The sequence below is a fragment of the Rhinatrema bivittatum genome, chromosome 1, assembly GCF_901001135.1.
Source record: "Rhinatrema bivittatum chromosome 1, aRhiBiv1.1, whole genome shotgun sequence".
NCBI lineage: Eukaryota > Metazoa > Chordata > Amphibia > Gymnophiona > Rhinatrematidae > Rhinatrema > Rhinatrema bivittatum.
In genome coordinates this window covers 295,138,454-295,166,139 of record NC_042615.1, presented here as the reverse complement: position 1 = coordinate 295,166,139, position 27,686 = coordinate 295,138,454, and the positions used below count along the sequence as shown (strand labels likewise).

At 42.6% G+C, this 27,686-nt stretch overlaps 1 protein-coding gene across 1 annotated transcript in view; it reads right to left on the bottom strand.

Annotated features, from left to right (window-relative positions):
• The window catches only part of SEC24B (SEC24 homolog B, COPII coat complex component), a 335,324-nt gene that overhangs the window by 152,065 nt on the left and 155,573 nt on the right, over nucleotides 1–27,686 (bottom strand). Inside the window, 3 exon segments of the mRNA XM_029596557.1 lie at nucleotides 5,482–5,584; nucleotides 18,073–18,251; nucleotides 21,615–21,790. Of these exon segments, the coding sequence (XP_029452417.1) occupies nucleotides 5,482–5,584; nucleotides 18,073–18,251; nucleotides 21,615–21,790 (458 nt within the window).

Here is a 27,686-nt window from a genome sequence, read left to right as displayed (position 1 = left end):
TAATCGACAGAGAACGGGTAAAACACTTACTGGAGTACCGCAGCTTGAAAAAGTTAAAGGACGGACCCCTGTGGGGCAAATTAACTTTTAGTAATTCCGTGAGGAAAATTCCTGTCAGGAATCTCTGCAGAGCTCCTTAACCGCGATGCTACTGCTGCGCGGAAAAAAGAAGACTGAAGGGGGACCCCTGCTGGCTGCAGGGTTAGTGCCATGCTGGGCATGCCCAGTAAGGGCCAGTCAAAGTTCTGGAAACTTTGACAAAACGTTTCCGTGATTGGGCTCCATCCTGTGATGTCACCCATATGTGAGGACTACCATCCTGCTTGTCCTGTGAGAACACCTATTACAGGTAAGCAACTGTTTTCTCTGAGTCAAGAAAGATAGCAGCCTTACATATGGGTGAATCCCTAGATACAGGTTGCCCTCAACATAAGACAAAGAAAGAGCAGCCCTAGGCAGGAACAGAGTTGGGTTCTACACCTCAAATCAAATTCCAAAGGACAGATTGTTCAAACCTACGGATGCATCGGCCATCCCTATCTAGACAGTAGTGTGATGTGAATGAGTGGATGGAACTCCACATCATAGATCTGCAGATCTGCAGATCTCCTGCATGAGAACTGTTCACAAGTGGGCCACCAACGCTGCCATGGCTCGAACAGAATGAGCCTTGACATGGCCCCCAATATGCAGTCCCACCTGGGCATAACAGAAGGATTATGCAGTCCGCTAGCCAATTCGAGAGCATCCAAACTGTGTAGGGCTTGTTCGCCTTGGTGTCAATGGGGCCTGGGAAAGAATGTTGGCAGATGAAAGTCTGACATCACCTTAAGCAGGAACTTAGGGTGTGTACAAATGACCAGCCCTGCCGTGAAAAAAAAATTAGTGTAAGGTGGATAAGTCGCTAAGGCCTGCGTGCGGAAATGACTGCACCAAAAATATGACCTTCCAGGTCAGGTACTTCAGGTCACAGGATCACTGTGGCTGAAAGAGAGCTTTCATCAGTTCAGTATATACCACATTGAGGTCCCAAGACACATCAGGAGTCCTTAGGAGAAGCTTCAACTGAAGTAGGTCCTGCACAAAATGTACAACCAAAGGCTGTAGAGAGAAAGGTTTACCATCTATACCATGATGGTATGCACCAATCACACTCAGATGAACCCTAACAGAGTTGGTCTCCAAACCAGCTTCTGAAAGGTGTAGAAGATAGCCAAGTCATTTTTGTGGAGAGCAGGAGAAAAGATCTAGGGCATTCTGCTCACACCACATGGAAAACATGCTCCACTTCAGTCCATAGGACTTTCTAGTGGAAGGCTTTCTGGAAGCCACCAAGACCCGAGACACATCTTCCGAGAGATTGAGTAGTTGCAATATCAACCTCGTAACATCCAGGCGGTGAGCGACAGGGACTGTATGTTGGGATGGCACAACCTGCCTTGATTTTGTGTGATGAGACCTGATTGATTTCTGGATGAACATCTCCCCTAGGAATAGAAACCAAACCTGGCTTGGCCAAACTGGGGCTATGAGGATCATAGTCCCTTTGTCCTCACTATTAGTGGTGCTGGAGGATACACATAAAGAAGACCCTTTCCACAATGATGGGTGAAGGCGCCTTGAGGCTTATTTACCGCATGTCCTGTACTTGTAACAGAACTGAGGAACTTTCCTGTTCCAAGGCATTGCGAAGAGATCCATGCCCAGGCTTCCCCAGAAGCGAAAGATCCATTTTACAAGCCCCTGGTCCAGAAACCATTCATGGAGTCTGAAGACGCGACTTAGTCTGGCCCTATTATATTCTGTGTTCCGGCCAGATACATGGCCTTCAGCACCATCCCATGGGAGATGGCTCATGACCAGATCTGGATCATTTTCTGACACTTTCTGCTTGATGACGTACCACATTGCTACATGGTTGTCTGTCTATATCAGCACAATTGTGTTGGAAGCTGATCTCTGAGAGCCCACAGCACTTCTCTGATCACCCCGAGCTCCAGGAAATTTTTTTTGACAGAGACGTACCTGGGCGGACCATAACCTCTGGGTGTTGAGTCCATCCACATGAGTTCCCCAGCCCAGGGTGGATGCATCCATGATAAGGAGAATTTGGGCAGGAGGACTTTGGAAGCACACCTCCTTTTTCCAGATTCAAGACTTCCTTCCACCAGGACAAAGAGTCCCGGAGGAACAGTGTGATTCAGATGAGATCCTAGAGGTCCTAAGTGGCTTGTCGCCACTGTAACCTTAATGTCCATTGGGCTTTTCACATCTGCAGATGTGCTAAAGGAGAGAGATGTATTGTAGCAGCCATATGGCCCAACAGCCTCAACATGAGCCACATTGATGCATGTTAGCTCTGTTGAATTCCCGCCGTGAAGGTCATCAGGTTGATAACCCGTTGCCAGGGCAGGAAGGCCTTAGCCTGAGTCGTGTCTAGTAGGGCTTCAATGAAGTCCAATTGTGGTGATGGGCGAAGACGTGACTTAGGGTAATTTGCAACAAGCCCTAGTAACTCCAGCACCCGGGTGGTTGAATGCAAGGATTCCTCGATACCTGCCCAAGGTGTGTTCTTGACCAGCAATCATCCAGATATGGGAAAACGTGAACTCCCCAGTCTGCCAAGGTATGCCACCATCACCACGGCAAGGCATTTTGTGAAGACACATGGGGGTTGATGCAAGTCCTGGTTTTCCCAACACAAACTGGAGATGCTTCCAGTGACCTGGAAAGTTCTTGATGTGAGTGTAGGCGTCTTTTAGATAGAGGTAGCATAGCCAGTCCCCTTTCTGCAAGAAGGGGGATCAGGGTGCCCAGGGAAACCATCGTGAACATTTCTGTTCTGATGAACTTGTTCAAGGCCTTTGGGTCTAGGATGGGACAAGGTCTTCCTGTTTCTTTGGTATCAGGAAGCACTAGGAGTAAAATCTTTGCCCTGGTGGGGACAGGCTTGACCGCCATGGCCATTAAGAGGGAGAAGAGCTCCGCTACTAGTAACTACTGTTGTGCTACTGGGCCCCAGAATGGGCTTGGGGCTTGCAATAGGTTTAATTTGTACCCCTCATGAATGATGAAAAGAATCCACCGGTCTGAGGTTTCACTGGGCCACAAAAAACTGTGGCTTCCCCCTGACTGGCACATCCATCGCACCAGGTACATGCAACCTAGTTATAATCCCTGCAATCCAGTCAAAACCCTGTCCCTAAAATTGACTGAGGTGCTAGCTAGAGCTTCAAGGCTCTCTATTGCTTGGGATGGCTACAAGGGGCTTGATGTTGACAGGAGCATGGGGGCGAAGTATAGTACCCTTCAAGTGGAAGAATGACTTCCTGGGCTCAAACCTCAACGGCCTCTTGGCTGAGGACGGGTCCTGAGTGCCAGTGGAGAGCTGTTGGAGTGTTGCATGGTGATCCTGGATCTAGGCCACCATGTCTTTCACCTTATCTCTGAAGAGATTCTCTCTTGTACATGGCAACTGATCAAAGGCCCACAGTCTGCAAGCGCCGATTCCAGCTGCAGAGATCCTCTTTGCAGTTTCTAAACCTTCTAGGTCAAACAGACTCTGTGTTTTCTGCATTCCAGAACCTTATGCACCAGTGACTGGAGGGTGTTTTACTGCTGCTGAGGCAATTGCTCGGCAACTCTTGCATCTGAGTCAGGATGTCGCACATGTACTGGCTCATGTACAATTGCTGGGCTACTATGCGGGCAATGAGCATAGTGCCCTGGAATACCTTCCTCCCAAGAGCATTCATCACTCTTTGATCCTTCCAATAGGCACCAAAGAACGGGTCTGAGATCAACTGGCCTTCCTGAGAGTGGATTCGATGACAATCGATTAGTGGGGCAGCTGGTGCTTGTCAAATCAGAGAGCCTTTTGTATGAGATAAACCACAACTGCCTTCCTGTTAACAGGAAGTACTTGGGAGGGGGTGTTCCCAAATCCTCATTAACTCCACAAGAATCTCATTCATTGGGACTGCCATGATCCTCTTGGGAGGCTACATACACTGGAGAATATCTAGCATTTAGTGCCTAGTATCCTCTTCAGTCTGCAATTGAAATGGGATGGTCTCCACAGTCACCTGGACAAATCCTGCGAAGAAGAGGTCCTCCAGTGGAGATTGTCTAGAGGACAGATCATCCGAAACTTTATCAGAAATATTGGAGGAAACACCCCCCAGGAGTCATAGGTGCTCTCTGTCATCAGCTGGTAACTGGACCCTAAGTGCTTGGTCCCTGGCTCTACCTGAAGGAATCAGATGATGGTATGTCTCCGGCATCCTTGGTAGCCAACGACCTTGATGGAACAAGTGGCCCTGTCAATGTTGAGGGCTCAATATATCAGTGTAGCTCCGAGGTTCCCCGATGCCCATAGATCTCCGGCCTAAAGATGTGCTCCATCTTGTTGAGACAATCTTCCATCCTTTCGGGGTCATCTTGATGCACTTGCTGCAACCCCGGACATCATGCGATACCCCAAGGCGGAGGACACATCTATCATGGGGGTCTGTGACAGCCATGGTCCTTGCACACTTGGGGCATCACTTAAATCCTAACATGGACATGTCATCGTGAAAAAAAGGAGACACAAGATCGAAATTGATGGCCCTGAGCGCACTGCTGCTCCAGGGGATCGACAACAAAAATAAATGAACAAAAACATTGAAAAACCTATCTAGATTGCTAACGAGAGAACTGGGGGGACCCTGCTTCGAATGTGCGAGGAAAAAAAAAATCTGGAAAAAAGCAGTTTAATGTTAAGAAAAACTGAAGCTCACCCAACCGTGATATGCAAGGCTACGCAAAAAAAAAAGAGACTGAGGGGCCCCTGCATGGACATGTGGTATATTATATGCGAAAGCATGCTCATTGAGGCTCAGTCAAAGTTCGAGAAACTTTGACATAATTTTTCTGTGCCAGGCTCCATCAGATGATGTCACCCATATGTGAGGACTGCCAACCTGTTTGTCCTCTGAGAATGAATATAATAATAATACATTTATTTATATTTCAAGTAAGCATGCGACTTGTTTATAATGTTTTGGCAGATTTCTATGTACTAGCTGAATACTCTGTAATGTTAAGAAATCATGTGGTTTGCATTATTTGATTATAAAACTTTTGGATTGGCATTTCTTTGCTTTCTTGACATTATAGACAACATAATTGGCAGTAAAGAATCACTGCTGAATCAAGAAAGAAGCAGAGCAGGAAAAGCTTTACACAAAAATATCTGGAAATGTATGCAAAGTCAACAATACACAAATCACAAAGCACATCTATTTAAGAATCAGAAAATATATTCTTGTATAAAAGATAACAAAAGTACAGGATAAAAAAATATGTACATCTATTATTTGTTCTGTAATGGGTAATAGGATCATGAAGCGACACAAAGCACTATGAAACATTAGGAACAATATGTAATGTTATATTTTACAGCTGTTGGATCAGTATGGAGGGGAGGAGTTTCTTTACCGTCAGGTCCCTAAAGGGATGTAGCAACAGTCCTAAGGGAAGTTTAGCCTTATTCAGCAAAGCCTGAGTCTGTGGAACATTGGTCAGAGTGCACCGAAACAAACTGCAAAGAAAACACAGAAAAATGTATTTCGTGAAAACATACAATACTTCACAACTGCTGCTTCAAGTTCACTGCATATTGATTGTTCAGAAAGAATTTACTTTTAGACAATTATAAAGTAGAAATAATTATTTGTAACAACTCCTTCACAATTCATTTCGAAGCCAAATTTCTAAAGCAAAATGTTTGCTTCAAGAGAAAAACTTGAAGCATAAATATGTCTCGACAGAAAAATTTAGGATATACAATGCAGTTTTCACAATTATCCAGAAACTCGTAAAATAAAGTTACTTCAAGTGCTTTGTTTAGTAGGGATGTGCATTCATTTTATTTGTTTTCGTTTTAGTGCACACTAAATCAAGTTAATGCGTAGTAATGTGATTTACTGTGCACTAAAACGAATCAAAAATACCAAACTGGATAATAAAACAAAAAAAATAAAAACAAATATTTTCTGGTTGCACACACTGGCAGGTGTGCCACAACTTCTTGTTCCTTAAATAATGAAAAAAATCTTAAATTCTCTCTCACAATGTTTGAAAGAAAACTGCATTATTTTAATTTAAAAAACAAAACTTCCCTTATATATGTAATATGATTACCATACTAGCCCAATTATAATACAAAAGATTTTTTTTCTTAAAATACTTTCCAAAAACTCATCTTATAACCATGGTCTAGGTTTCAGTGCAGCCTCATGTTTCCCATGCATCCAGGGGAGGATGAAGCACCAGTCACAAAGAGTTAGCAAAGAAGGCAGCAGAGGCCAACTAGAGCAAGGAAGACTACTACCACACTGAGGGAAAGCAATGAGAGGGATTTCAAAGCTGACGTCACTCTAGATATACCCTGCAGTAACCTCAGCTCTCCAGTATTCTCTTTGAAAAGCCATTGTGGACAGGGCCGGAGGAACCACTAGGCGAGCTAGGCCTGTGCCTAGGGCGCCGAGACTTAGGGGGCACCGCGGCAGGCAGCCAGCTCCCGACTCGCCCTGCCTCCCCGCCAGTGCCACCCTTCCGACACCCCATCTGCCGCTCCCGGGGCCTCGGCTGCCACTAAGCAAAATGGCGCCGGTAGCCTTCAGCCCCTACCATGTGACATTGGTTGGCCCCTGTCACATGGTAGGGGCTGAAGGCAACCGGCGCCATTTTGCTTAGTGGCAGCTGAGGCCCCGGGAGCAGCAGATCGCTCCTGGGACCTCCGCTGGACCACTAGGGGGGTGGCACTGGCGGGGAGGCAGGGCAAGTCGGGAGCTGGCTGCCTGCCGCGGTGCCCCCTAAGTCTCGACACCGATCTTCTTTCTGTGAGTGCGTGTGTCTGTGAGAAAGGAATCTGCCAGTTTAAAAAAATGAAATGTGATAATACATATACCTGAACTTTTGAAAAGTTGGATGAAAGATGAAATTACTGAATTTTAAGCATCCCTCTTCTGGAAAATAAAATTTAACTTAAAGTGGGTAGAGACAAATACTAAAGCAAAATAATTATTTAAAATGTTCATCTCAGCAAAATCACAAATTTAAGATACTGATGCCAAGTGGGGTTTGTGTTTTTTTGAAGCATAATTTAAGCATGAAGACTAGAATAGAATCTGAAACTGTTTTTCTTTCTTTTTTTTTTTTTAAGCCTTTAGAAAATGTATATTTTTAAATGACTAAGACTAGAATCTTCCCATTTAAAAGGGAAGCCGACTAAAGATGTCTTTCTGTTCCATATCTCCCACATGAATAATCATACGACTGATAGTTTGAAGAAAGACACTTGCTTTATTGCCTGAAAGCGTAAAACAAGAGAAGCTGTACGGTGTGGGTGGCTGTCCCTTGGGAGGACAGAACCTGAAGGAAGGGTGTCATTTTGCCTTTTGATAGGAATGTGGTTTTCTTATTTAACGGTTGGGAGCATCACTTTCACTTTTAGTAAAAGTGAAAAATGCTGCAAGTCTGAAAGCAAGGTGAGAGTGTAATGTGTATGTAAGACAGGGAGGGTGCTTCTGTATGTGTGTGGTGTATATGTGAGTCAGGGAGGGTGCTTCTGTGCGTCAATGTGTGTGTGCGAGAGAGATGGAGCATGTTTTTGGCTGGCTTGTGGCTGTGAGAGAGAGGGCATGTGTGTGATTGAGCCTGTTTGTAAGTGAAATAGAGCATGTGTGTGATTGAAAGCCTATATGTAAGAGAGAGTGAGAGCATTGTGTGATTGAGAGAGACTGGCCAGAGAGGTGACGTGTGTATGTGTGAGAAAGACTGATCAGGGAGATGACTGGTGTGTGTGTGTGTGTGTGTGTGTGTGTGTGTGAGAGAGAGAGGAGAGAGAGACTGGATGGGAAGATGATTGGTGTGTGAGAGACAGAAACTGGTCCTGAGGGTGTGACTGGTGTGTATGTGTGAGAGAGAGAAGAGACTGGTTGTGGTCCTTAAGGAAGAGGACTGTGAGGACAACTTCAACAGCTACTGCTGCTTCTGGTATGGCCTGCAAGGGAAAGGAGTAGGAGAACTGCTGGAGAAGGTAAGTAAAGGTGGCTTTTTAAGTTCATTTTTCTTGATTGACTACCATTTTAATTATTGGGTAGTATGTGATGTGTCTGCTGTTTGAAATATTTTATTGGTGTTTGGTAAAGCTTTCAAAATTTGCATGAGTCTTTAATTATTGGATATTCTATTCATCAGCTGTTTTGAAATTATTTTATTTGTATTATTTTATAATTATGATTAATGATTTATATATCTTTATTTTATTAATTTGTTTCAGGAGGAATGGTGAAATTTTTGTTTTTCCATTGTTACACTGTATAAAGTCTGGCATGATGCGTTTTACAGTTCAGTTTTTGTCTGCACATTTCTATTTATACTTTATGTGGCTTTATTCTGTATTTGGTGAGGGTTTGTGTTGTGCATGCAAAGACTGAGATGAAGCATTCTTTTAGCATGTGGTTTTCTGCAGGGATCTGTAGTAGCTTGGCCTGTTCTGTTTTCCTGATAGGAGGTGTATTGATATTTTAGATTCTGGTGTAATATTTTTGGTATTCTTTTTCATAGATAGGGTTGTTATTCTTTGAGTGTTGGCAGATAATACTGTGTTTATACGGGAGGACCATGCCAAAACTAGAATAGAATCTGAAAAAGTAAAAAATGTCCAAGAGGCGTGGTCATTGTTAAAAAAATACCATTCTAGAAGCACAGTCCAGATGTATTCCACACATTAAGAAAGGTGGAAAGAAGGCAAAATGATTACCGGCATGGTTAAAAGGGGGGGGGGGGGGGGGGTGAAAGAAGCTATTTTAGCCAAAAGATCTTCATTCAAAAATTGGAAGAAGGATCCAACAGAAGAAAATAGGATAAAGCATAAACGTTAGCAAGTCAAATGTAAGACATTGATAAGACAGGCTAAGAGAGAATTTGAAAAGAAGTTGGCTGTAGAGGCGAAAACTCACAGTAAAATCTTTTTTAAATATATCCGAAGCAGAAAGCCTGTGAGGGAGTCAGTTGGTCCGTTAGATGATCGAGGGGTTAAAGGGGCACTTAGAGAAGATAAGGCCATCGCAGAAAGATTAAATGATTTCTTTGCTTCGGTGTTTACTGAAGAGGATGTTGGGGAGGTACCCGTAATGGAGAAGGTTTTCATGGGTAATGATTCAGATGGACTGAATCAAATCACGGTGAACCTAGAAGATGTGGCAGGCCTGATTGACAAACTGAAGAGTAGTAAATCACCTGGACTGGATGGTATACACCCCAGAGTTCTGAAGGAACTAAAAAATGAAATTTCAGACCTATTAGTAAAAATTTGTAACTTATCATTAAAATCATCCATTGTACCTGAAGACTGGAGGATAGCAAATGTAACCCCAATATTTAAAAAGGGCTCCAGGGGCGATCCGGGAAACTACAGACCGGTTAGCCTGACTTCAGTGCCAGGAAAAATAGTGGAAAGTGTTCTAAACATCAAAATCACAGAACATATAGAAAGACATGGTTTAATGGAAAAAAGTCAGCATGGCTTTACCCAGGGCAAGTCTTGCCTCACAAATCTGCTTCACCTTTTTGAAGGAGTTAATAAACATGTGGATAAAGGTGAACCGGTAGATATAGTATACTTGAAGACGTTTGACAAAGTTCCTCATGAGAGGCTTCTAGGAAAAGTAAAAAGTCATAGGATAGGTGGCGATGTCCTTTCATGGATTGCAAACTGGCTAAAAGACAGGAAACAGAGAGTAGGATTAAATGGACAATTTTCTCAGTGGAAGGGAGTGGACAGTGCAGTGCCTCAGGGATCTGTATTGGGACCCTTTTCAATATATTTATAAATGATCTGGAAAGAAATACGAGTGAGATAATCAAATTTGCAGATGACACAAAATTGTTCAGAGTTGTTAAATCACTAGCAGATTGTGATAAATTGCAGGAAGACCTTGTAAGACTGGAAAATTGGGCATCCAAATGGCAGATGAAATTTAATGTGGATAAGTGCAAGGTGATGCATACAGGGAAAAATAACCCATGCTATAATTACACAAGGTTGGGTTCCATATTAGGTGCTACAACCCAAGAAAGAGATCTAGGTGTCATAGTGGATAACACATTGAAATCGTCGGCTCAGTGTGCTGCGGCAGTCAAAAAAGCAAACAGAATGTTGGGAATTATTTGAAAGGGAATGGTGAATAAAACGGAAAATGTCATAATGCCTCTGTATCGCTCCATGGTGAGACCGCACCTTGAATACTGTGTACAATTCTGGTCGCCGCATCTCAAAAAAGATATAATTGCGATGGAGAAGGTACAGAGAAGGGCTACCAAAATGATAAGGGGAATGGAACAACTTCCCTACGAGGAAAGACTAAAGAGGTTAGGACTTTTCAGCTTGGAGAAGAGACGACTGAGGGGGGATATGATAGAGGTGTTTAAAATTATGAGAGGTCTAGAACGGGTAGATGTGAATCTGTTATTTACTCCTTCGGATAGTAGAAAGACTAGGGGGCACTCCATGAAGTTAGCATGGGGCACATTTAAAACTAATCAGAGAAAGTTCTTTTTTACTCAACGCACAATTAAACTCTGGAATTTGTTACCAGAGGATGTGGTCAGTGCAGTTAGTATAGCTGTGTTTAAAAAAGGATTGGATAAGTTCTTGGAGAAGTCCATTACCTGCTATTAAGTTCACTTAGAGAATAGCCACTGACATTAGCAATGGTAACATGGAATAGACTTAGTTTTTTGGGTATTTGCCAGGTTCTTATGGCCTGGATTGGCCACTGTTGGAAACAGGATGCTGGGCTTGATAGACCCCTTGGTCTGACCCAGTATGGCATTTTCTTATGTTATGTTCTTATAAGCCGCTCTCACCTCATGTTTCCCTGCTTCTAGGCCTTTGCTCACTATGGCCTGTGCTGGTTCTTGAAACTGTGCAGGTAAAGAATTTGTGAATTCTTCCATCTGGTTCCATAAGTCTCTCTGATACTGTGTCATGTATAACTGGTATGCAGAGATTCTGGAATTTAGGATTGCAGCCTGATACACTTTTCTTCCCAAGGAATCAAGGAAGCGGTGATCCTTACCCGGGGGAGTTGAGGAGTGAGGGCGGATACGCCTTGATTTTTTCTGGGCAGATTCAACTACCACTGATTGATGTGGTAGTTGTGCCTTTTGGAAACCAGGTGCTGTCTGTACCAGATAAGTTGAATCCACCCGTTTATTTACTGCTGAAACTGTAGATGGATGCTCCCAGATCCGGTGTTGGAGATCTAAGAGCACCTCATGAATTGGGATGGCCAAAACCTGCTTGGGTGGATCTACAAATTGCAGGACCTCTAGAGTGTGCTGTCTAGTGTCTTGCTCTGCTTCCAACTTAAAAGGAATGGTGTCTGCCATAACCTGGATAAAGGTGGAAAATGACAGGTCTTCTGGTGGGGACTTTTTTCTCAGTTGCGGTGGTGAAGGTTCCAACATGAAGCCCTCAGAAGATGTGTCTGTATCGTGGTTATCCCAAGAATTGCCCTCATCATCTCTCTAAGGAGATTTTGTGGTGGATTTGGGTGGTAGATGTATTCCTGATGGACCTGGTGATGGGTCATCGATAGGTGGTAATGGAGATGTCTGTTCCACTGGTTTTTTTGGCAAAGTGTCGATGAAATCCTGATATCTTTGTAGTAGACGCTGGAAGAAAGCTAGATCTTGAACTTTTGGCTCTTCCAGTGGTGATTGCGTCGATGGAATAGCAGTAGGAATCGACATCTATGTCAAAGGTGGTCGCCTCGGTGTTGAAACTGCCGTCGGCGGTAACATTGGTATCGATGTCGAAGAGGTCGATGGCAATTGTACGTATATCAATGTCGATGCAGTTATTCTTGGTGTCGACATCGAGTCACCTTTTGTCCTCGGTGTGAATGTCGACACCGGCATCGGTGGACCCACCGGCATCGACAAAGTTGCCGGCATCGATGCTGGGAGCATCGGCATCGACGAGCCCGTCGGAATCAATTGCTGTTCCATGAAAGCCTGTGATACTGCTTGTCTGATGATATCAGACAATTCCGGCGTTACAACTGATGGTACCAGAGCAGTTGTGAGCGGTGGCGGAGGCTGAGGTGTAAGATACGGTGCAGAGCCCTGCAGAGGATCAGGTATCGAATACGGAGGATGAGGCCCAGGCACCAACATTTCCTCTGTCCGTGGCTGCTTCGCCATCGATGGTTCCTGGGGAGCGGGTTCAGACATCTATGGTCGTCAATGTCGATGCTTGTGTTTTGATTTTTGAGGTTCGATGGATTTCGAAGACGATGAAGGCGACGCATGATCCCCTGACGGTCCCGGGCAGGGTTTTTTAAGTAACAGGCACTTAGTCGCTCCGGCCGGAGACGACTTCGATGATGTCGAAGGCCATGGGATAAGCTGAAGACGGAACAGATGTTCCATTTTCTCCAGTCGAGCTTTGCGGCCCTTCGGTGTCATCTCGGCGCATTGTGGGCAATTATTTACCTCATGTTTTTCTCCGAGGCACAGCACACATTCAATGTGCGGGTCGGTAATCGATATTTTTCGAGCGCATTCAGGACATTTTTTTAAATCCTGTAGCCATATTTCCAGTCGACAGCAGTCGAAAAGAAGTGAGAATTTGTGCGAGGAAAAATTTTCCTTCAGCAGGAAGGAAAATGAGAAAGAGGTACTCACCAGCTGGTGAAGAAAATACCCTGAGAGATTTGTGAGAGAGAATATCAAGAAAACTTTGACTTTACACTCAAAAAGTGTGTTGAGAGAATCTCAACGGCTCCTATGCCGCGATGCCTACAGCAGCGCGGAAAGACGAAGACTGAAGAGAGACACCTGTGGCAGAGAATATCATAGCATACTGGGCATGCTCAGTGGCACCACAGTGCCAGTCAAAAGTTTCTAGAAACTTTGACAGAAAGCTTTCCCGCACTACGGCTCCGATAGTGATGTCACCCATATGTGAGGACTAGCATCCTGCTTGTCCTGGGATAAAGGTAGCTTTTTAAATTCATTTTTTCTGTTTTGAAATGTTTTATTGTTCGGAGAATTTGTAATATTTTTAAGAGTTTTTAATTGTTATAGGTTGTTTTGTTCATCAGTTCTTTTGAAACATTTATTCATATAGTTTGGTCTTTTCTGTTTCCCTAATTGGAGGTGTATTGGTGTTTAGGGCCTGGTCTAATATTTGTAGTATTGCCTTTTTTTTTTTTATCTTTATGCATTTTAAGAATTTGACAAGATTACATCTTGAAAGAAAATACAGAGATAACACATTTATACTCAAGAACTATTACCAATCTAGGAAATACAATCTTACATTATCACTGTATAAAGTCCTCAACTATAGGGGGACAGAGTATACTCAACTTGAGGAAATGTAGAAAATAATTATTTTACTACAATAATATAGGGCAATATGCTCGATAGATACAGAGACTAAATATGAGGAACTTGAAGCAGCTATACTTGGTGAGGCTGGTGTCACCACATTCTTCCCTATTAGAAACTGCGTCAATTGGGGGGGATCAAAGAAAATATAAGTATTATTATTATACATTTACATGGGAACTTTAAGTAATAAGCCCCCCCTCCCCCCCCCAATTTGTAAGACCTGAGGCCTTAATAACAGGAAAGCCTTCCTCCTTTTTTGTGTCTCCTGCGAGACATCCGGAAAAACTCTAATATTGCAATGAAGAAATATTTTAGTCCTATGACGAAGACCTAATCGAAGTAACCATTCCTTATCTTGTTCCATGGCAAGCGTCACTATCAATGTAGCTGGTATCGCCAAATCTGAATCTGAAGTCTCCAAAATATTTGAAATATCCAATGATTGATTCTGAATGGGCTCAGATGGTAATGCCCCTTCCCATTGTTCCTGTAGTCTTCTAGGTTTAGGTAAATAAAAAAACCTTGGTAATCGGTGGTATGGCATTTTCATCTATTTGTAAAACTTCCAATAAGTATCTCTTAAACATATCTCTAGGAGAGATTAAAGGAACCTGAGGGAAATTTATATACCTCAGATTCCTATTCTTAATTGAATTCTCCAAATTCTCCACTTTCATTGCCATACTAGTTCTTTCCTTTATCATCGCTGAGTGCACTGTTTGTATTCCAGGTATTTGTTGTCTATTCATCGCAATTTGATGTTCCAGCTCTGTAGTAGTATTACTTAATACTTTCATATTTTCTTCCAGCTGGTTAACTTTAACATTAATAGGATTAACTTGCTATAAAATAGAAGCTCTCATTTCTACTATAGTTTCCCAAATAGTCTCCAAAGTAAATTCTGAAGGTCTTACCACTGGTGGTATGCTCATAATAGGGGTTTCTGCAGCAGCCCCAGCCTGTCTTTCCAAAGCTGTTCCTCTTTCAACGCCGGTCTGCTCACCGATGTTCCCTGGAGCGTCTGCCGAGGCCGTTGCTCCTCCGAACCCTACTGGGCTCCGCCCTTCGACACCGTGGTCTGACGGCGTTTCCCTTGGCCTTGTAGCGACTCTCTCCTCGGCAGGATTTACCGGCGGCATTCCTTCAGCGGGGCTAAAGGGTGACAGAGTCTGGGAGAGAGGGGAGCTCTGCTTCTCCTCCACAACTCTCCAGCGGCTGTGTTCCTTCTGCTTGCGCATCTCTGCGCACGATGTGGGCATCCATAGGGCCGGAGATTGGTGTCGACGCGGAGGAGACAGCAGGGTAAGGCTCTCCCCACGGTTTACGCTTTCTCCCCATAGCAAGAAAGTTAACCAGCAGGTAAAAAAAAAAATCGTTAGGCTCAGGAGCTCAAAACAGCGTGCTACGCCACCGGGCAGCCATCTTGACTCCACCCCTCTCTTAGTGTTGCCTTTTTATAGGCAGGGTTGTTCCATATCAGCGCATGTCAATATAGGTGTAACTTTGTGCAATTAGTTTGTGTGCATTATTGCAGATCCTGGTACTATGTTAGGTACTATATTTCTGTTTCCATTTCTTTCTTTTATACTGCATGCAGAGTGGCTTTTTTGGGTTTCCATTCCAGTTTCTGTCTCCATATTTATAATTTGTAGACTTTCTGTACTTGGTAAAGGTCAATTTTGTGTGTGACTGAGGCGAGGTATTTAACTAGCATGTAGGCTAGTAAAATACCTCACCTTATTTGTTGTGTTATCTTAATAGGTGTATTGGTTATTGCGCCTGGTAGTAGAGGGAGTTTGTGTTGCTGTTATGGAGATAATAATATATTTTTTGTATGGTGAGTTGTACGGGGAATGTTCTGGTGCTGACATTAGACCAAATGGTAGAACATGATAATGGAAGTGGTGCTTCCTGCTAAAAAATATGAGTTACTTCCCTTGACCTGGGTATAAGCATCCTTTAAATCCAAGGAGCATAGCTAGTCCCTTTTTTCCAGGAAGGTATTAAGGTTCCCGGGGAAACCATTTTGAATTTGTCCATTACCAAGAATTTGTTCAAGGCACTTAGGTCTAGTATGGGATGGAGTCTTTCTGTTTTCTTTGGGCGCTAGATGTCTTGGCCATTTTTTTTTTTTTTTTTTACATAGTGGATTTGACAACTGATTTGATAAGGTGGCTGCTGTTTCACAAATCCAGGAACTATTTTGACACGGTATATTCTGTTTGCCTTCTTGTTAACTGGTGACAAAGAAAGGGAAATATCCAACATTCTCATCTGAGTCTCCTGAAAGTTCTCTTGGATAGGCACTGCCACAATTTTCTTAGCGGGGGGAGAAAGGGGGGAATCCATAAACTGGAGGATGTCAAATATTTTTGCCCTGGACTCTTCCCTCCTCCTGTAAAGTAAAAGGAATAGTCTCCACAGTTCTCTTCACAAAATTGGCAAATGAGAAGGACAGGTTTTCTGGAGGTTTTCTCCTTTCCTGAGGAGGAGATGAGTTTAAGGGGAGAACTGATCAGAGCAGTCCTCAGATCCATGTGTACCCCAAGACCCCGAGTCAGAATCATAGGTTGGCAGTGTAGCCCGAGTGTGCATCTGACTAGAAGACAAGGCCTTTCAGAGTATTGCATAACTGTTGGTGAATAAACTCTAAAGCATTTCTGTGCCTTGGAGAAGCTTCCCCCCCCCCCCCCCCACTCCAACCACATGAAATTAACAGTGCTGTATAGTTCCTGATGCCTCTCTCCAGGAATGGGTTCCTTCCACCAGATACCATAAATCTCTCCAGCAGGACTTCAACCTGCAAGGCTATCAATGATACTGATGCACTAATACTTACAACCCTGTCACCCAAAGCTACATAGATCTGTCATTCCAACTCCTCCTCAAAATCTGCCATTACAAATAACTGCATAGGAAGCAGGAGTGGTCAACATGTTCTTGGGACACCTGAAGGAATTTGGTCACTGACATCTGGGCCCTCGCAGAACACTTATGGCAGTAGCCAAAATCCCCCTGCTCTCAGCATTGTGCACTAACAGGGACCAGTGCTGATACTCCTTAGCCTTTGCTCAATGCTAGGCATCAGTACTCCTCAATGCCGGTGTCAATCAAAGGATAGAGTTAAGACCATGGTCCATCTCACTGGTCTCTATGGGTGTTCAAATTCAAGGAAGATCGATGCTTCCTTAGTTTCGACATCCTGTGAGCATATGGTGCAGTTCAAAGGTCCTTTATTACTGATATCAATACCTCCAATGTCAATGGGCTGGACTTGCTTTTCCCAAAGCACTTTTTCATCAGCATCCTCTAGAAGTTATTTTCCTGCATGCAAAGCACCCAAAACTCTGTGGTTTTCCCCAAAGCAGAGCAAACATATATGATACAGATCTGTGATAGACATAATGCGACTGGCACAGGGGATATTTTTTGACACTGGTTCTCCTTTTCTTTTTGAGGCATCAACCAAAAACTAAGTGAGGCAAAATCAAACTCAGTGTTAAAAAAATAAAAAGCAGATGCTATCCAAAGTACCAAAATCGATGCACATAGCAGCTACACAAAAAAAAGAATAAAACTTAGAAATGAATGAAAATCTACATGATACTAAAGGGATCAAAGAAACAGATGAACCAAGATGGCTCCATGGAGAAATTGCAAAAATGTTCCAAAATTCTCCTCAAAGAAAATGACTATTGAGCCCACCAGAAAAAGTTGATTGTTCTATGTAACGCTCACAGGCGAAGTTATGTTTTTATTGTAAACCGGTGTGATTTGTATTTTATACAGGAATGTCGGTATATAAAAGTTAAAAATAAACAAATAAGAACTGAATGGGGTCCTGTGTGACATCAGACAGAACATACATGCTCAGTAGTGTGTGCTAAAAGCTTTGAAGTAAATTTTCTCCAACCACATTCCATCAAATGGTGTCATCCAACTGTGAGGACTACATATCCTGTTGGTATGTGGCATTCTCCAAGAACAATAGGTGGTAAAAAATATTTCACAACTATGTTATTTTCCACTATATTTTGAGGGGCTGAGCCTACCTTGAAGTTATTCTCTTGTCTTTTACTGGTCACTAACACTGCTGGGCATAAGAGACTACGCTGCATTGCTGAGTTAACTTGTTTCAATGTAAACATCTTTCTGGTTATTTTTCCATCAGTCACTTGCACCTATTTCTTCAGTACTATTCCTATTTCACAAGCAATGTTTTTTGTATAACTGTAATCTCAAAAATATTTAGAAAAAATGTGCAAGTCATTCAAACGAGAAAAGAAGTCTCTCAGACATTATTCACATGAAAAGAGGAGCAAAATTTTTCACCTAAACATATTAGCTTACTTTCCAAAAGTAAAGGCAGTTTCGTGTGTGTGTCTGTCTGTCTGTGTTGCCCCAATAATTTTTTGTTTGTTCTTACTAAATTTTCCAGACAAGAGGATTTTGACAAAGGTGGTGTTATATGCATACCAGAAAATACATTTTTAGTTCTGGGTGGAATTTTTTCTTGTTGTTACAATTCTGGTTTAAATGATGCGATTGTGTAGAAAATATACCTTTTCATCTATGATGTTTTAGTTAGCAACTACAGACAACAGGCTGGGTACATACTCTGGACTGCAGTTTAATTTCCTGAGTTCTGAATTCAAGTTGGGCACAGGAGCTTGAACTGGAGTACTAGGCAGAATGTTCCGATCCTGAGAAAGGTTTATGGGTCTTAAGCCATCTGGCTGCTGTTGCACACTTAATCCTCCCAGTGAAGATGACAGCTGGTTTACAGTAGGATATTGCTATAAAAAAGCAAAACAATAAAAATAGCAGAAACATTCACATTACCATCAAGACCAACAGCTCAACCACAAAAAATGGACTGGGAGGGCAGAAAAGGTTACCTCTGACTGGCCAAAGAAGAACGTAAGGTGACTGGACTATGTTATACATTCAAGGCCTTCCTTAGGCGGGGGCAATTGCCCCAGACCCTGCACTGCCACAGTAGTCCCACCCCTGGCACTACAATTTCCTGTCAGCTTGGGGGCAAAGCCACACACATCAGAGTTCGGGGGCCCTGCCACAGACAATTTGTTCCAGGCCTCAGACCTGTCCCCTTCAAACACTGCTCTCTGCTTCAGCAGCAAGGCATAACAGGCAATTGGATTCAAACAGCATTCAACGAAGGCCCTGGTTTCATGGTCTGGGGAATGAATGCACCAGTTACAGAGGGGGATTAAGGAAAAAGGAGTGAATACCTTAGCAGTGCCCATAAAATGACTCAGTCTTTCTAGGGGTAGATAGCACAATACATTGGGATTAACTAAATGTGATAATATAGTGATCTACTATAACCCCATCATTACTGCTAACAAATTTCAACAAAATCATTATTTACAGTTTTCCACAAGTTACTTGGAAATTTATTTAAAACACTGCCACTTTTTTTTTTTTGATTTTTTTTCTAAACAAGACTTCAAGCAGCAGCGACTAACATGCAGTAAAATGAAAATGAACTATGAGCAAGTGGTCATTCTTACTACGGTAACCCTGCATCAAGAAAAGAAGCTTAAATTGAATTAGAAATGGTCACACGGCTTTGATTGCTCTCTTCCTACTTATCACTGTCTGTAACCACTGCAAACAAATTATTGATCAGATATTGGAAGAAAGAAAAAAGTAGTTGAGCAAGTGGCACAAAGGGGTATTTTAATAAAAGAAGTGAAGCTCAAAAGAAATGCTGACAGATGTTCTTTAAAATATGTAATTTCATCTGACCTAGAAAAAACTTTTTAAAATGCGAATATCACCATACTGCCAAGTTTAGAAAAGTGCAAATATGGAGACTTTCCCAAATTACTACTTCTTCCTCTAGACAATCTATTTTGCCTAACTAAAATGTTTACAATTAAAAACAGTTTTTGAAATCTTACAGATCAGTAATGCATTCCCATATTGTCCACTACATCTGTTTTCCTCTCACTTACACGCTGTTTCCCTTTATTCGCTTTTTCATCTTTTTCCATCATGGTTTCTCCATTTGTCTGTCTGCTCTAACTCAAGTGCCCTCTCAGAGACCCACTGGTTTCTACAGGCTACAATATCTTTGTTTGGGGGCAACAAAATGAGGATTAGAAGCCAAGATGTCAAAAATTTGATCCTTTATTGGAGACTTAAAATCTTTTAAGTCTCCAATAAAGGATCAAATTTTTGACATCTTGGCTTCTAATCCTCATTTTGTTGCCCCCACGGCTTTGTTAGATAGCCTTCCTTGTTGCTTTCTCAACATATCTTTGTTTGAACCAGTTTAAGAATTAACCAAAGATACTGTTATACTTAAGCGTTCCAGCTCACACAGGCCCGCCCATCCTTCAGAAGGCTCATGAAAGTCATACACACTGCATAATGTCTGGATAAAAGGCATCACAACCAGCAAAGAATTGAATTTTCTCCAGCACCAGTCCATTTCTACACTGCAGGATCTTGTTATGAGAGAAACTGCAGCAGAGAACAGGAGAAACCATCCTGTACAGAAGCCCCCACTTTCTAAAGGTGAACTTTTTCTTAGGCTCTTGTGGCTGCTGTGAAAGAGCACAAGCCTGACTACAATGCAGGAGACCCTCTTAATAGATGTATAAATAGAAGTGTCTTTTTTTTTTCTATTCTAAATAAGTTTGTACCTGAGGGAATGGAAGGTAAAATGACTTGCTCAAGGTCACAAAGAGCAGCAGTGGGATTTGAACCCTGGCTTCCCTGATTTGTAGTCCATTGCTCTAACCACTAGGCCACTCCTCTTCTCTTGCTTCTTAGAATTACCTTGTTTTTTTTAAATGTGATTCAGTATCTTTGCACCAGCTTCCACAATTCTTCTATGGGCATTAGAGAGGTTAAGTCATTGGCTCTAGCAAATTTTCATGTAGGAATGAAACCTCTACATCTACAATCCTAAAAACCTACGCATGTCAGAGTTTCTGAAAGAGGATGCAGTCCAATTTTTCAAAGAAACGGTCCTGAATAAATCTTATTTTATCCCTCTGATAATTGTATTCAAACCGACAGGTTGAATAGCAATAAAACATACAATCCCCCATGAGAATTTCATGAATGTAAATTCCACGTCATAAACCATATTATACTTAATATCGTTTTGTTACCAAATGATTATGGCACCCTCTATGTAAAGTATGATCTATATTTTCTTTGATATATGTGCCCTACTGTAAACCGTTATGATGGTAAATAACTTAATGACGGTATATAAAAACTTGTAAATAAATAAATAAATAAATAAATATAATCTGCAATTTCTCAGTGACCTTTGCCATGCGATATTCTGTTTAAAATGAGATGCTATTTTTTTCCGCTGCTCTTTTTCCCCAAATTGTTTCTTTTTATAAACATGCTCATTATAACAGATATTACACATTAGTACAAATAAAATCACTTGAAAATTAGTCAACAATCTAGATGAAGTGTGTTAATCATTTAAAAGGTGGAACCCAACTGACTATTGCTAAGAGCAACTGGCTATTCCCCCAACTCCCCAATGCTTGAAAATAAAACACAGAATTTATATTGATAGTTCAAGTTCCTTAATACCTACCTATCTTTATTTTACAGCAGCCAGTCCCTCTACATTCCAGATTTCAAAGTTTATGTATCTTCTGTATATGTTTGAGATTTGCACTTCTTACTGTAGTTAAGTGTACTTTTAAACCTCCTAGGAATTATTTTGCCAAAGAGTAACCCTTATTTTGTGTGATGACAGTGTTGCTCACCATATATTTCACAAGTTGCAGTTTTAAAGTATCAGATCTAAACAGTCTGGGCTTATGAAAAAGCAATGCACCACCATTTTTTAAACATTTCTTTGCAAGCTTTTTACTTGCTCCCATGCCAGACAAAGGCCAGAAATATATACTGGGAGAAAGGTCCCAGGGTCAGATTTCTTTGGTAGAATATTGTATTAAAACTTATTCAGTCTTGTGCATATCCACAGCATATGAATTTGTGGTTCCTAATATATTAAAGCCAATACAAACATACAATACTGAGAAATAGATACAATTTTTTTTAAAAGCTTAATTTGTTGAATAAGAAGTATGGTTACAACTCACAATTTTACATGCTCAGCAAATAATTCCTTCTGAAAGTAATAACCTCACCTGTACATACTGCTGATATCCAGGATGACCAGCTGGGTTATTTGATGCTGTGCCAGACACTGGAGGGGCTGCAGTCTGATAGCCTGGTGTAAGCAATGGATATCCATAGCCAAAAGGCTTAGCATGGGATATTGAGGAAGTAGGAGTTAAACTATTAACAGGTGAAGAAAGGATGTCTAAAGATTAAAAAGAAAAAGCATAATGATCATTTGGCATTGGGGATTACTGAAGCAAGACAAAGCAATTCAACTGTTCTTATTGCTACTCACAAGAGAAACAGCACCTAACAACAAGCACTTGCTCAGTGCTGACATTAAGAAAACTTTGGGTCTGGCCACTTCTTACACATTTGTTATATTTTTCAATAAAGGTTTTTATTCATAACTGAAGAAATAGTAACTGCGGACCAGTTGCGCAACCACAGCTGTCGTCTGGCCGCAATAACTGAAGAGGCTCCTCTGGCAACTGTGCGTATCAAGTCACTGCTTACATCAGCCAAGGTGGTGGGGACCCGGTTCTACCATAGGTCCTAAATTGGACCCAACACCATCAGACTCTTGAAAAAGCCACAAGGTAGCCCAAGCTACCAAGAAGCAACAAGAAGAAATTTGCAAGTTCATTGTCACTACCTCAAAGGCTTACTTCAGGATAGCCTTAATCCTCCTATCCTGAGCCACACCTCTCTCTATTGGGATGGTGGTACATTTCATGACAGAATACACCAAGGCATCCACCTTTGGGAAGCACATCTGCTCTCTGGCCTGCAGATCCAAGGGGTATAAACCCGCTAATAAGCATCCTCCTTTAAAGGAACCTTCTGGTGCATTCCATTGCAGATCAATCAATTCCTGGATTGCATCCAAGAGGGAAAAGAAACAAGAAGCCTTGCGCTGGGTGACCAAAATAGGATCTTCCTTCTGCGTCCCCAAGGAGTCAGGTTCAGCCATTCCAAGGGTCTTCACGGTCTAAGATATCAGACCCGGCAACTCATCTCTCTGAAAGAAACAGAGTTCTATATGGCTCCAAATCTGGGGGAATATCTCCTTCCTCACCAGGAGAATCCACACCATCATCATTGGTAGCATCCTGATCCACCTGCATTCAAGCTCTGTCAGACCGCACTATGGCACCTGACCATGGAGACAGGCGGAGGAGCACTCAAGTGGAGTGGTTTACAGGCCTCCAAACCAAAAGGAAGAGCTGGACAGAGATCTGGTTGAAGACATCCATAAGATAGGTAAGAAAGGGGAAGTGGTGATCATTGGTGACTTTAATATGCCAGATGTAGACTGGAAAATCCCATCTGCAGAATCTAAAAACAGTAGAGCAATACTGGATGCCATGCAAGTATCTTTGTTCAAACAAATGGTATTGAAACCCACGAGAGAAGGAACTATTCTCGACTTAGTGCTCAATAATGGAGAAATTGTCTCTGATGTCAAGGTGGGCGCCCACCTCAGCACCAGTGATCATCAAACGGTATGGTTTAATATCACTAAAAGAATAGGGAAAAGAACCACAAAGACCCGAGTTTTACAGTTCAAAAACACAGACTTTGAGGAAATGGGGAAGTACCTAGAGGAAGAACTAAATGGATGGGAAAATGAGAGCGATGTGGATCAACAGTGGACCAATCTAAAAGGAGCAATCGCCAAGGCAACTGCTCTATATGTTAGAATTGTAAAGAAAAGCAAAAGAAAAATGAAACCTATCTGGTTCTCAAAGGAGGTGGCTGACAAAATTAAAGCTAAAAGAACTGCATACAAGAAATACAAAAGATCCCAAAGGGAGGAGCACAGAGAAGAATATCTGATTCAACTGAGGGAGACTAAGAAATTAATCAAGTTGGCAAAAAGTCAAGCAGAAGAGAGGATTGCCAAGGAGATAAAATATGGTGACAAAACATTTTTCAGATACATCAGCGAAAAGAGAAAAGTCCAAAGTGGTATAGTGAAATTGAAAGGTGGAAATGATCAATGTGTGGAGGGAGACGAAGAAATGGCAGAAATATTAAACGAATACTTCAGCTCTGTGTTCACTAAAGAAGACCCTGGAGAAGGACCATCTCTACACAACAAGAAACTGGAGGGAAGCGGAACAGAGGAAAATCCATTTACAGTAGATAATGTATGGGAAGAGCTAAAGAATCTGAAAGTGGACAAAGCCATGGGGCCTGATGGGATTCATCCAAGGATACTGAGGGAGCTCAGAGATGTGCTGGCGGGACCGCTGTGCGACCTGTTCAATAGATCCCTAGAAACGGGAGTGGTGCCGAGTGATTGGAGAAGAGCGGTGGTGGTCCCTCTTCAGAAGAGTGGGAACAGAGAGGAGGCTGGTAACTACAGACCAGTTAGCCTCACTTCAGTGGTGGGAAAAGTAATGGAGTCACTGTTGAAAGAGAGAATAGTGAACTATCTACAGTCCGGAGAATTGATGGACCAGAGGCAGCATGGATTCACCAGAGGAAGATCCTGTCAGACAAATCTGATTGACTTTTTTGACTGGGTAACCAAGGAATTGGATAGAGGAAGAGCACTCGATATCATATACTTGGATTTCAGCAAAGCTTTTGATACGGTTCCGCACAGGAGACTGGTGAATAAAACGAGAAGCTTGGGAGTGAGTGCCGAGGTGGTGACCTGGATTGCAAATTGGTTGACGGACAGAAGACAATGTGTGATGGTAAATGGAAGCTTCTCTGAAGAGAGAGCGGTTTTAAGTGGTGTACCGCAAGGATCGGTGTTGGGACCGGTCCTGTTCAATATCTTTGTGAGCGACATTGCGGACGGGATAGAAGGTAAGGTTTGTCTTTTTGCGGATGACACTAAGATCTGCAACAGAGTGGACACGCCGGAAGGAGTGGAGAGAATGAGACGGGATCTAAGGAAACTGGAAGAGTGGTTGAAGATATGGCAGCTGAGATTCAATGCCAAGAAGTGCAAAGTCATGCATATGGGGAGTGGAAATCCGAATGAACTGTATTCGATGGGGGGGGAAAGGCTGATGTGCACGGAGCAGGAGAGGGACCTTGGGGTGATGGTGTCTAATGATCTGAAGTCGGCGAAACAATGCGACAAGGCGATAGCTAAAGCCAGAAGAATGCTGGGCTGCATAGAGAGAGGAATATCAAGTAAGAAAAGGGAAGTGATTATTCCCTTGGTCAGGTCCTTGGTGAGGCCTCACCTGGAGTACTGTGTTCAGTTCTGGAGACCGTACCTTCAAAAAGACAAAGACAAGATGGAGGCAGTACAGAGAAGGGCGACCAGGAAGGTGGAGGATCTTCATCGGATGACGTACGAGGAGAGACTGAAGAATCTAAATATGTACACCCTGGAGGAAAGGAGGAGCAGAGGTGATATGATACAGACTTTCAGATACTTGAAAGGTGTTAATGATCAAAAGACAACGACAAACCTTTTCCGAAGGAAAAAAATCAGCAGAACCAGGGGTCACGATTTGAAGCTCCAGGGAGGAAGATTCAGAACCAATGTCAGGAAGTATTTCTTCACGGAGAGGGTGGTGGATGCCTGGAATGCCCTTCCGGAGGATGTGGTGAAGACCAGAACTGTGAAGGACTTCAAAGGGGCGTGGGATAAACACTGTGGATCCATAAAGTCAAGAGGCTGCCAATGAAGAGTGGGTGACTCGCCAGAATGATGGCTACTGCCTGGAGTCAATACCCTTATTAAATAAACATACACAGGCTTACGGTGACTCCAACATCGCTCTAAGCTTCAACAGCAAGAGGAAATGTGGAAAAAAGGATTCACACTCACAAAGAGGGGAGTAGCTGGCTTGTTACGGCGGTTACTACCCCAAATCAAATAAGCCTGATACTTCACTTTCAATGCATATACAGCAAAGTTCTCTGATTCAACGGCAGGGGAGAAGAAAAACTGATACTTCACACATCCAGCAGAGCTCTCTGCTTCAACGGCAGGGGAGAAGAAAAGAGGATTCGCACTCACAAAGCGGGGAGTAGCTGGCTTGTTACGGCGGTTACTACCCCAAACCAAATGTGCCTGATACTTCACTTTCGATGCACATCCAGCATGGCTCTCTGCTTCAACGGCATGGGAGAAGACTTATACGTCACGCATATCCAGCATAGCTCCCTGCTTCAACGGCAGGGGAGAAGAAAAACAACCAGTAAGGGCTAATAACATAGTCTGGGTAAAACAAATAAGCATGGGTGCAGCTTGCTTTTTGCGGCGGCTACTACCCCTAACGAATCAAGCTAGATATTTCACTTGGATGCAGCTCCATCACTGCTCTCTACATTAAAGGTGGGGGTGGAAGGGAAATAGAACCAAGAGCTAAGAGAAACAGATAAGTATGAGAGAAAATATGTGTGAAGCTTGCTGGGCAGACTAGATGGGCCATTTGGTCTTCTTCTGCCGTCATTTCTATGTTTCTATATGTTATGTAAGAGCACCTGGACCTACCTTAGTAGGAACTGCCGCTTCAGCAGACCGGCCCTGTAGAAATGTCTGCAATCCCTGGAAGAATTCCACCCAGGAAAAAGAGGCCGGGTCCATTCCAGGCCCAAACCTGACGTCCTACAAGCCAGTATCCCCTAAGGCAGTGGTTCTCAACCTTTTTTCTGTCGGGACACACCTGACAGATGGTTCTCACATGCGTGACACACTGACCCATGATCGTCACGGGGCTAGATGTAAAAGTACAGTTTGCATCCACGGGAACCCCCCTGACCCACAATAATGGATGTAAAGCAGAATTATGACATTCCCCATACAACTCACCCTACAAAAAAGATATTCTGGTTCTGTGTCATCTCAGTAACAGCAACTCAAACTCCTTCTACTTCCAGGCTCAATAGCCCTACTTATGAAAAGACAGCAGTTTACCACCAATGCATGTCCTCTTGAGAAAACACAACAAATAAGACTGATAAAACTCTTACATGCTAGTAAAATATTTCATCTCGGTAATAGACACAGAACCGACCTAACATACTCCCAGGATCTGTAGTAATGCACATAAACTAATCCGCACACAGTTACACCTGTATTATGGAATACACTCAAACAGGAGCAACCCTATCTATGAAAAGGCAACACTATAAATATTAAATCAGGCCCTAAAAACCAATACACCTCTTATTAGGAAAACAGAACTAGCAAGCAGCTATAGATCCCCACACAGAAATAATTGTAAAGCTATACTAATAAGCAGAATAAATGTTTCTAAACAGCTATGAACAGAATAACATCCAACAATTAAAAACTCATAAAAACTATTAAAAATTCTCCAAACACCAATAAAATATTTCAAAAAAAGCAGACACATCACATAATATTAAATAATTAAAATGGCAGTCAATCAAGAAAAATAAACTTAAAAAGCCACCTTTACTTACCCCCTCCAGCAGCTCTCCTACTCCTCTTCCATGCAGGCCGTAACACACAGCAGAAGCAGCAGTAGAGGCTAAGCTCTATACTCATGGTCCTCTTCCTTAATGCCCATGTCTCTCTCACACACACACCATACCAGTCATGCCCCCATGACCAGTTTCTGTCTCTCACACACTAATCATCTCCCAGTCTTTGACACACACACCAGTCACCTTCCTGAAAAGTTTCTTTCATGCCATACACACACACAGGCTTCCCACTCCCGTGTTCTACTTACATATACGGGTTTCTCACTCTCATAATCATTTTCTCTGTCTCACACACACTCACCAGTCTCTCACTCCCATGCTTGTTCTCTCCACATGCACAGGCTTCTCATTCCCATAATCAATTTCTTTCTCTCTCACACACACACACACACCAGTCACCTGATCTCTCTCATGCATACACACACACACAGGCTTCCCACTCCCATGTTCTTTCAGATATACAGGCTTCTCACTCACATGCTGTGTCTCACACACACCCAGGTTTCTCACTCCCATGCTCACTCTTCACATGCACAGGTTTCTCATTCCCATAATCACTTTCTTTCTCTCACACACACACACACACACCAGTCACCTGATCTCTCTCATGCATACACACACAGGCTTCCCACTTCCATGTTCTGTCTTACATATACAGGCTTCTCCCT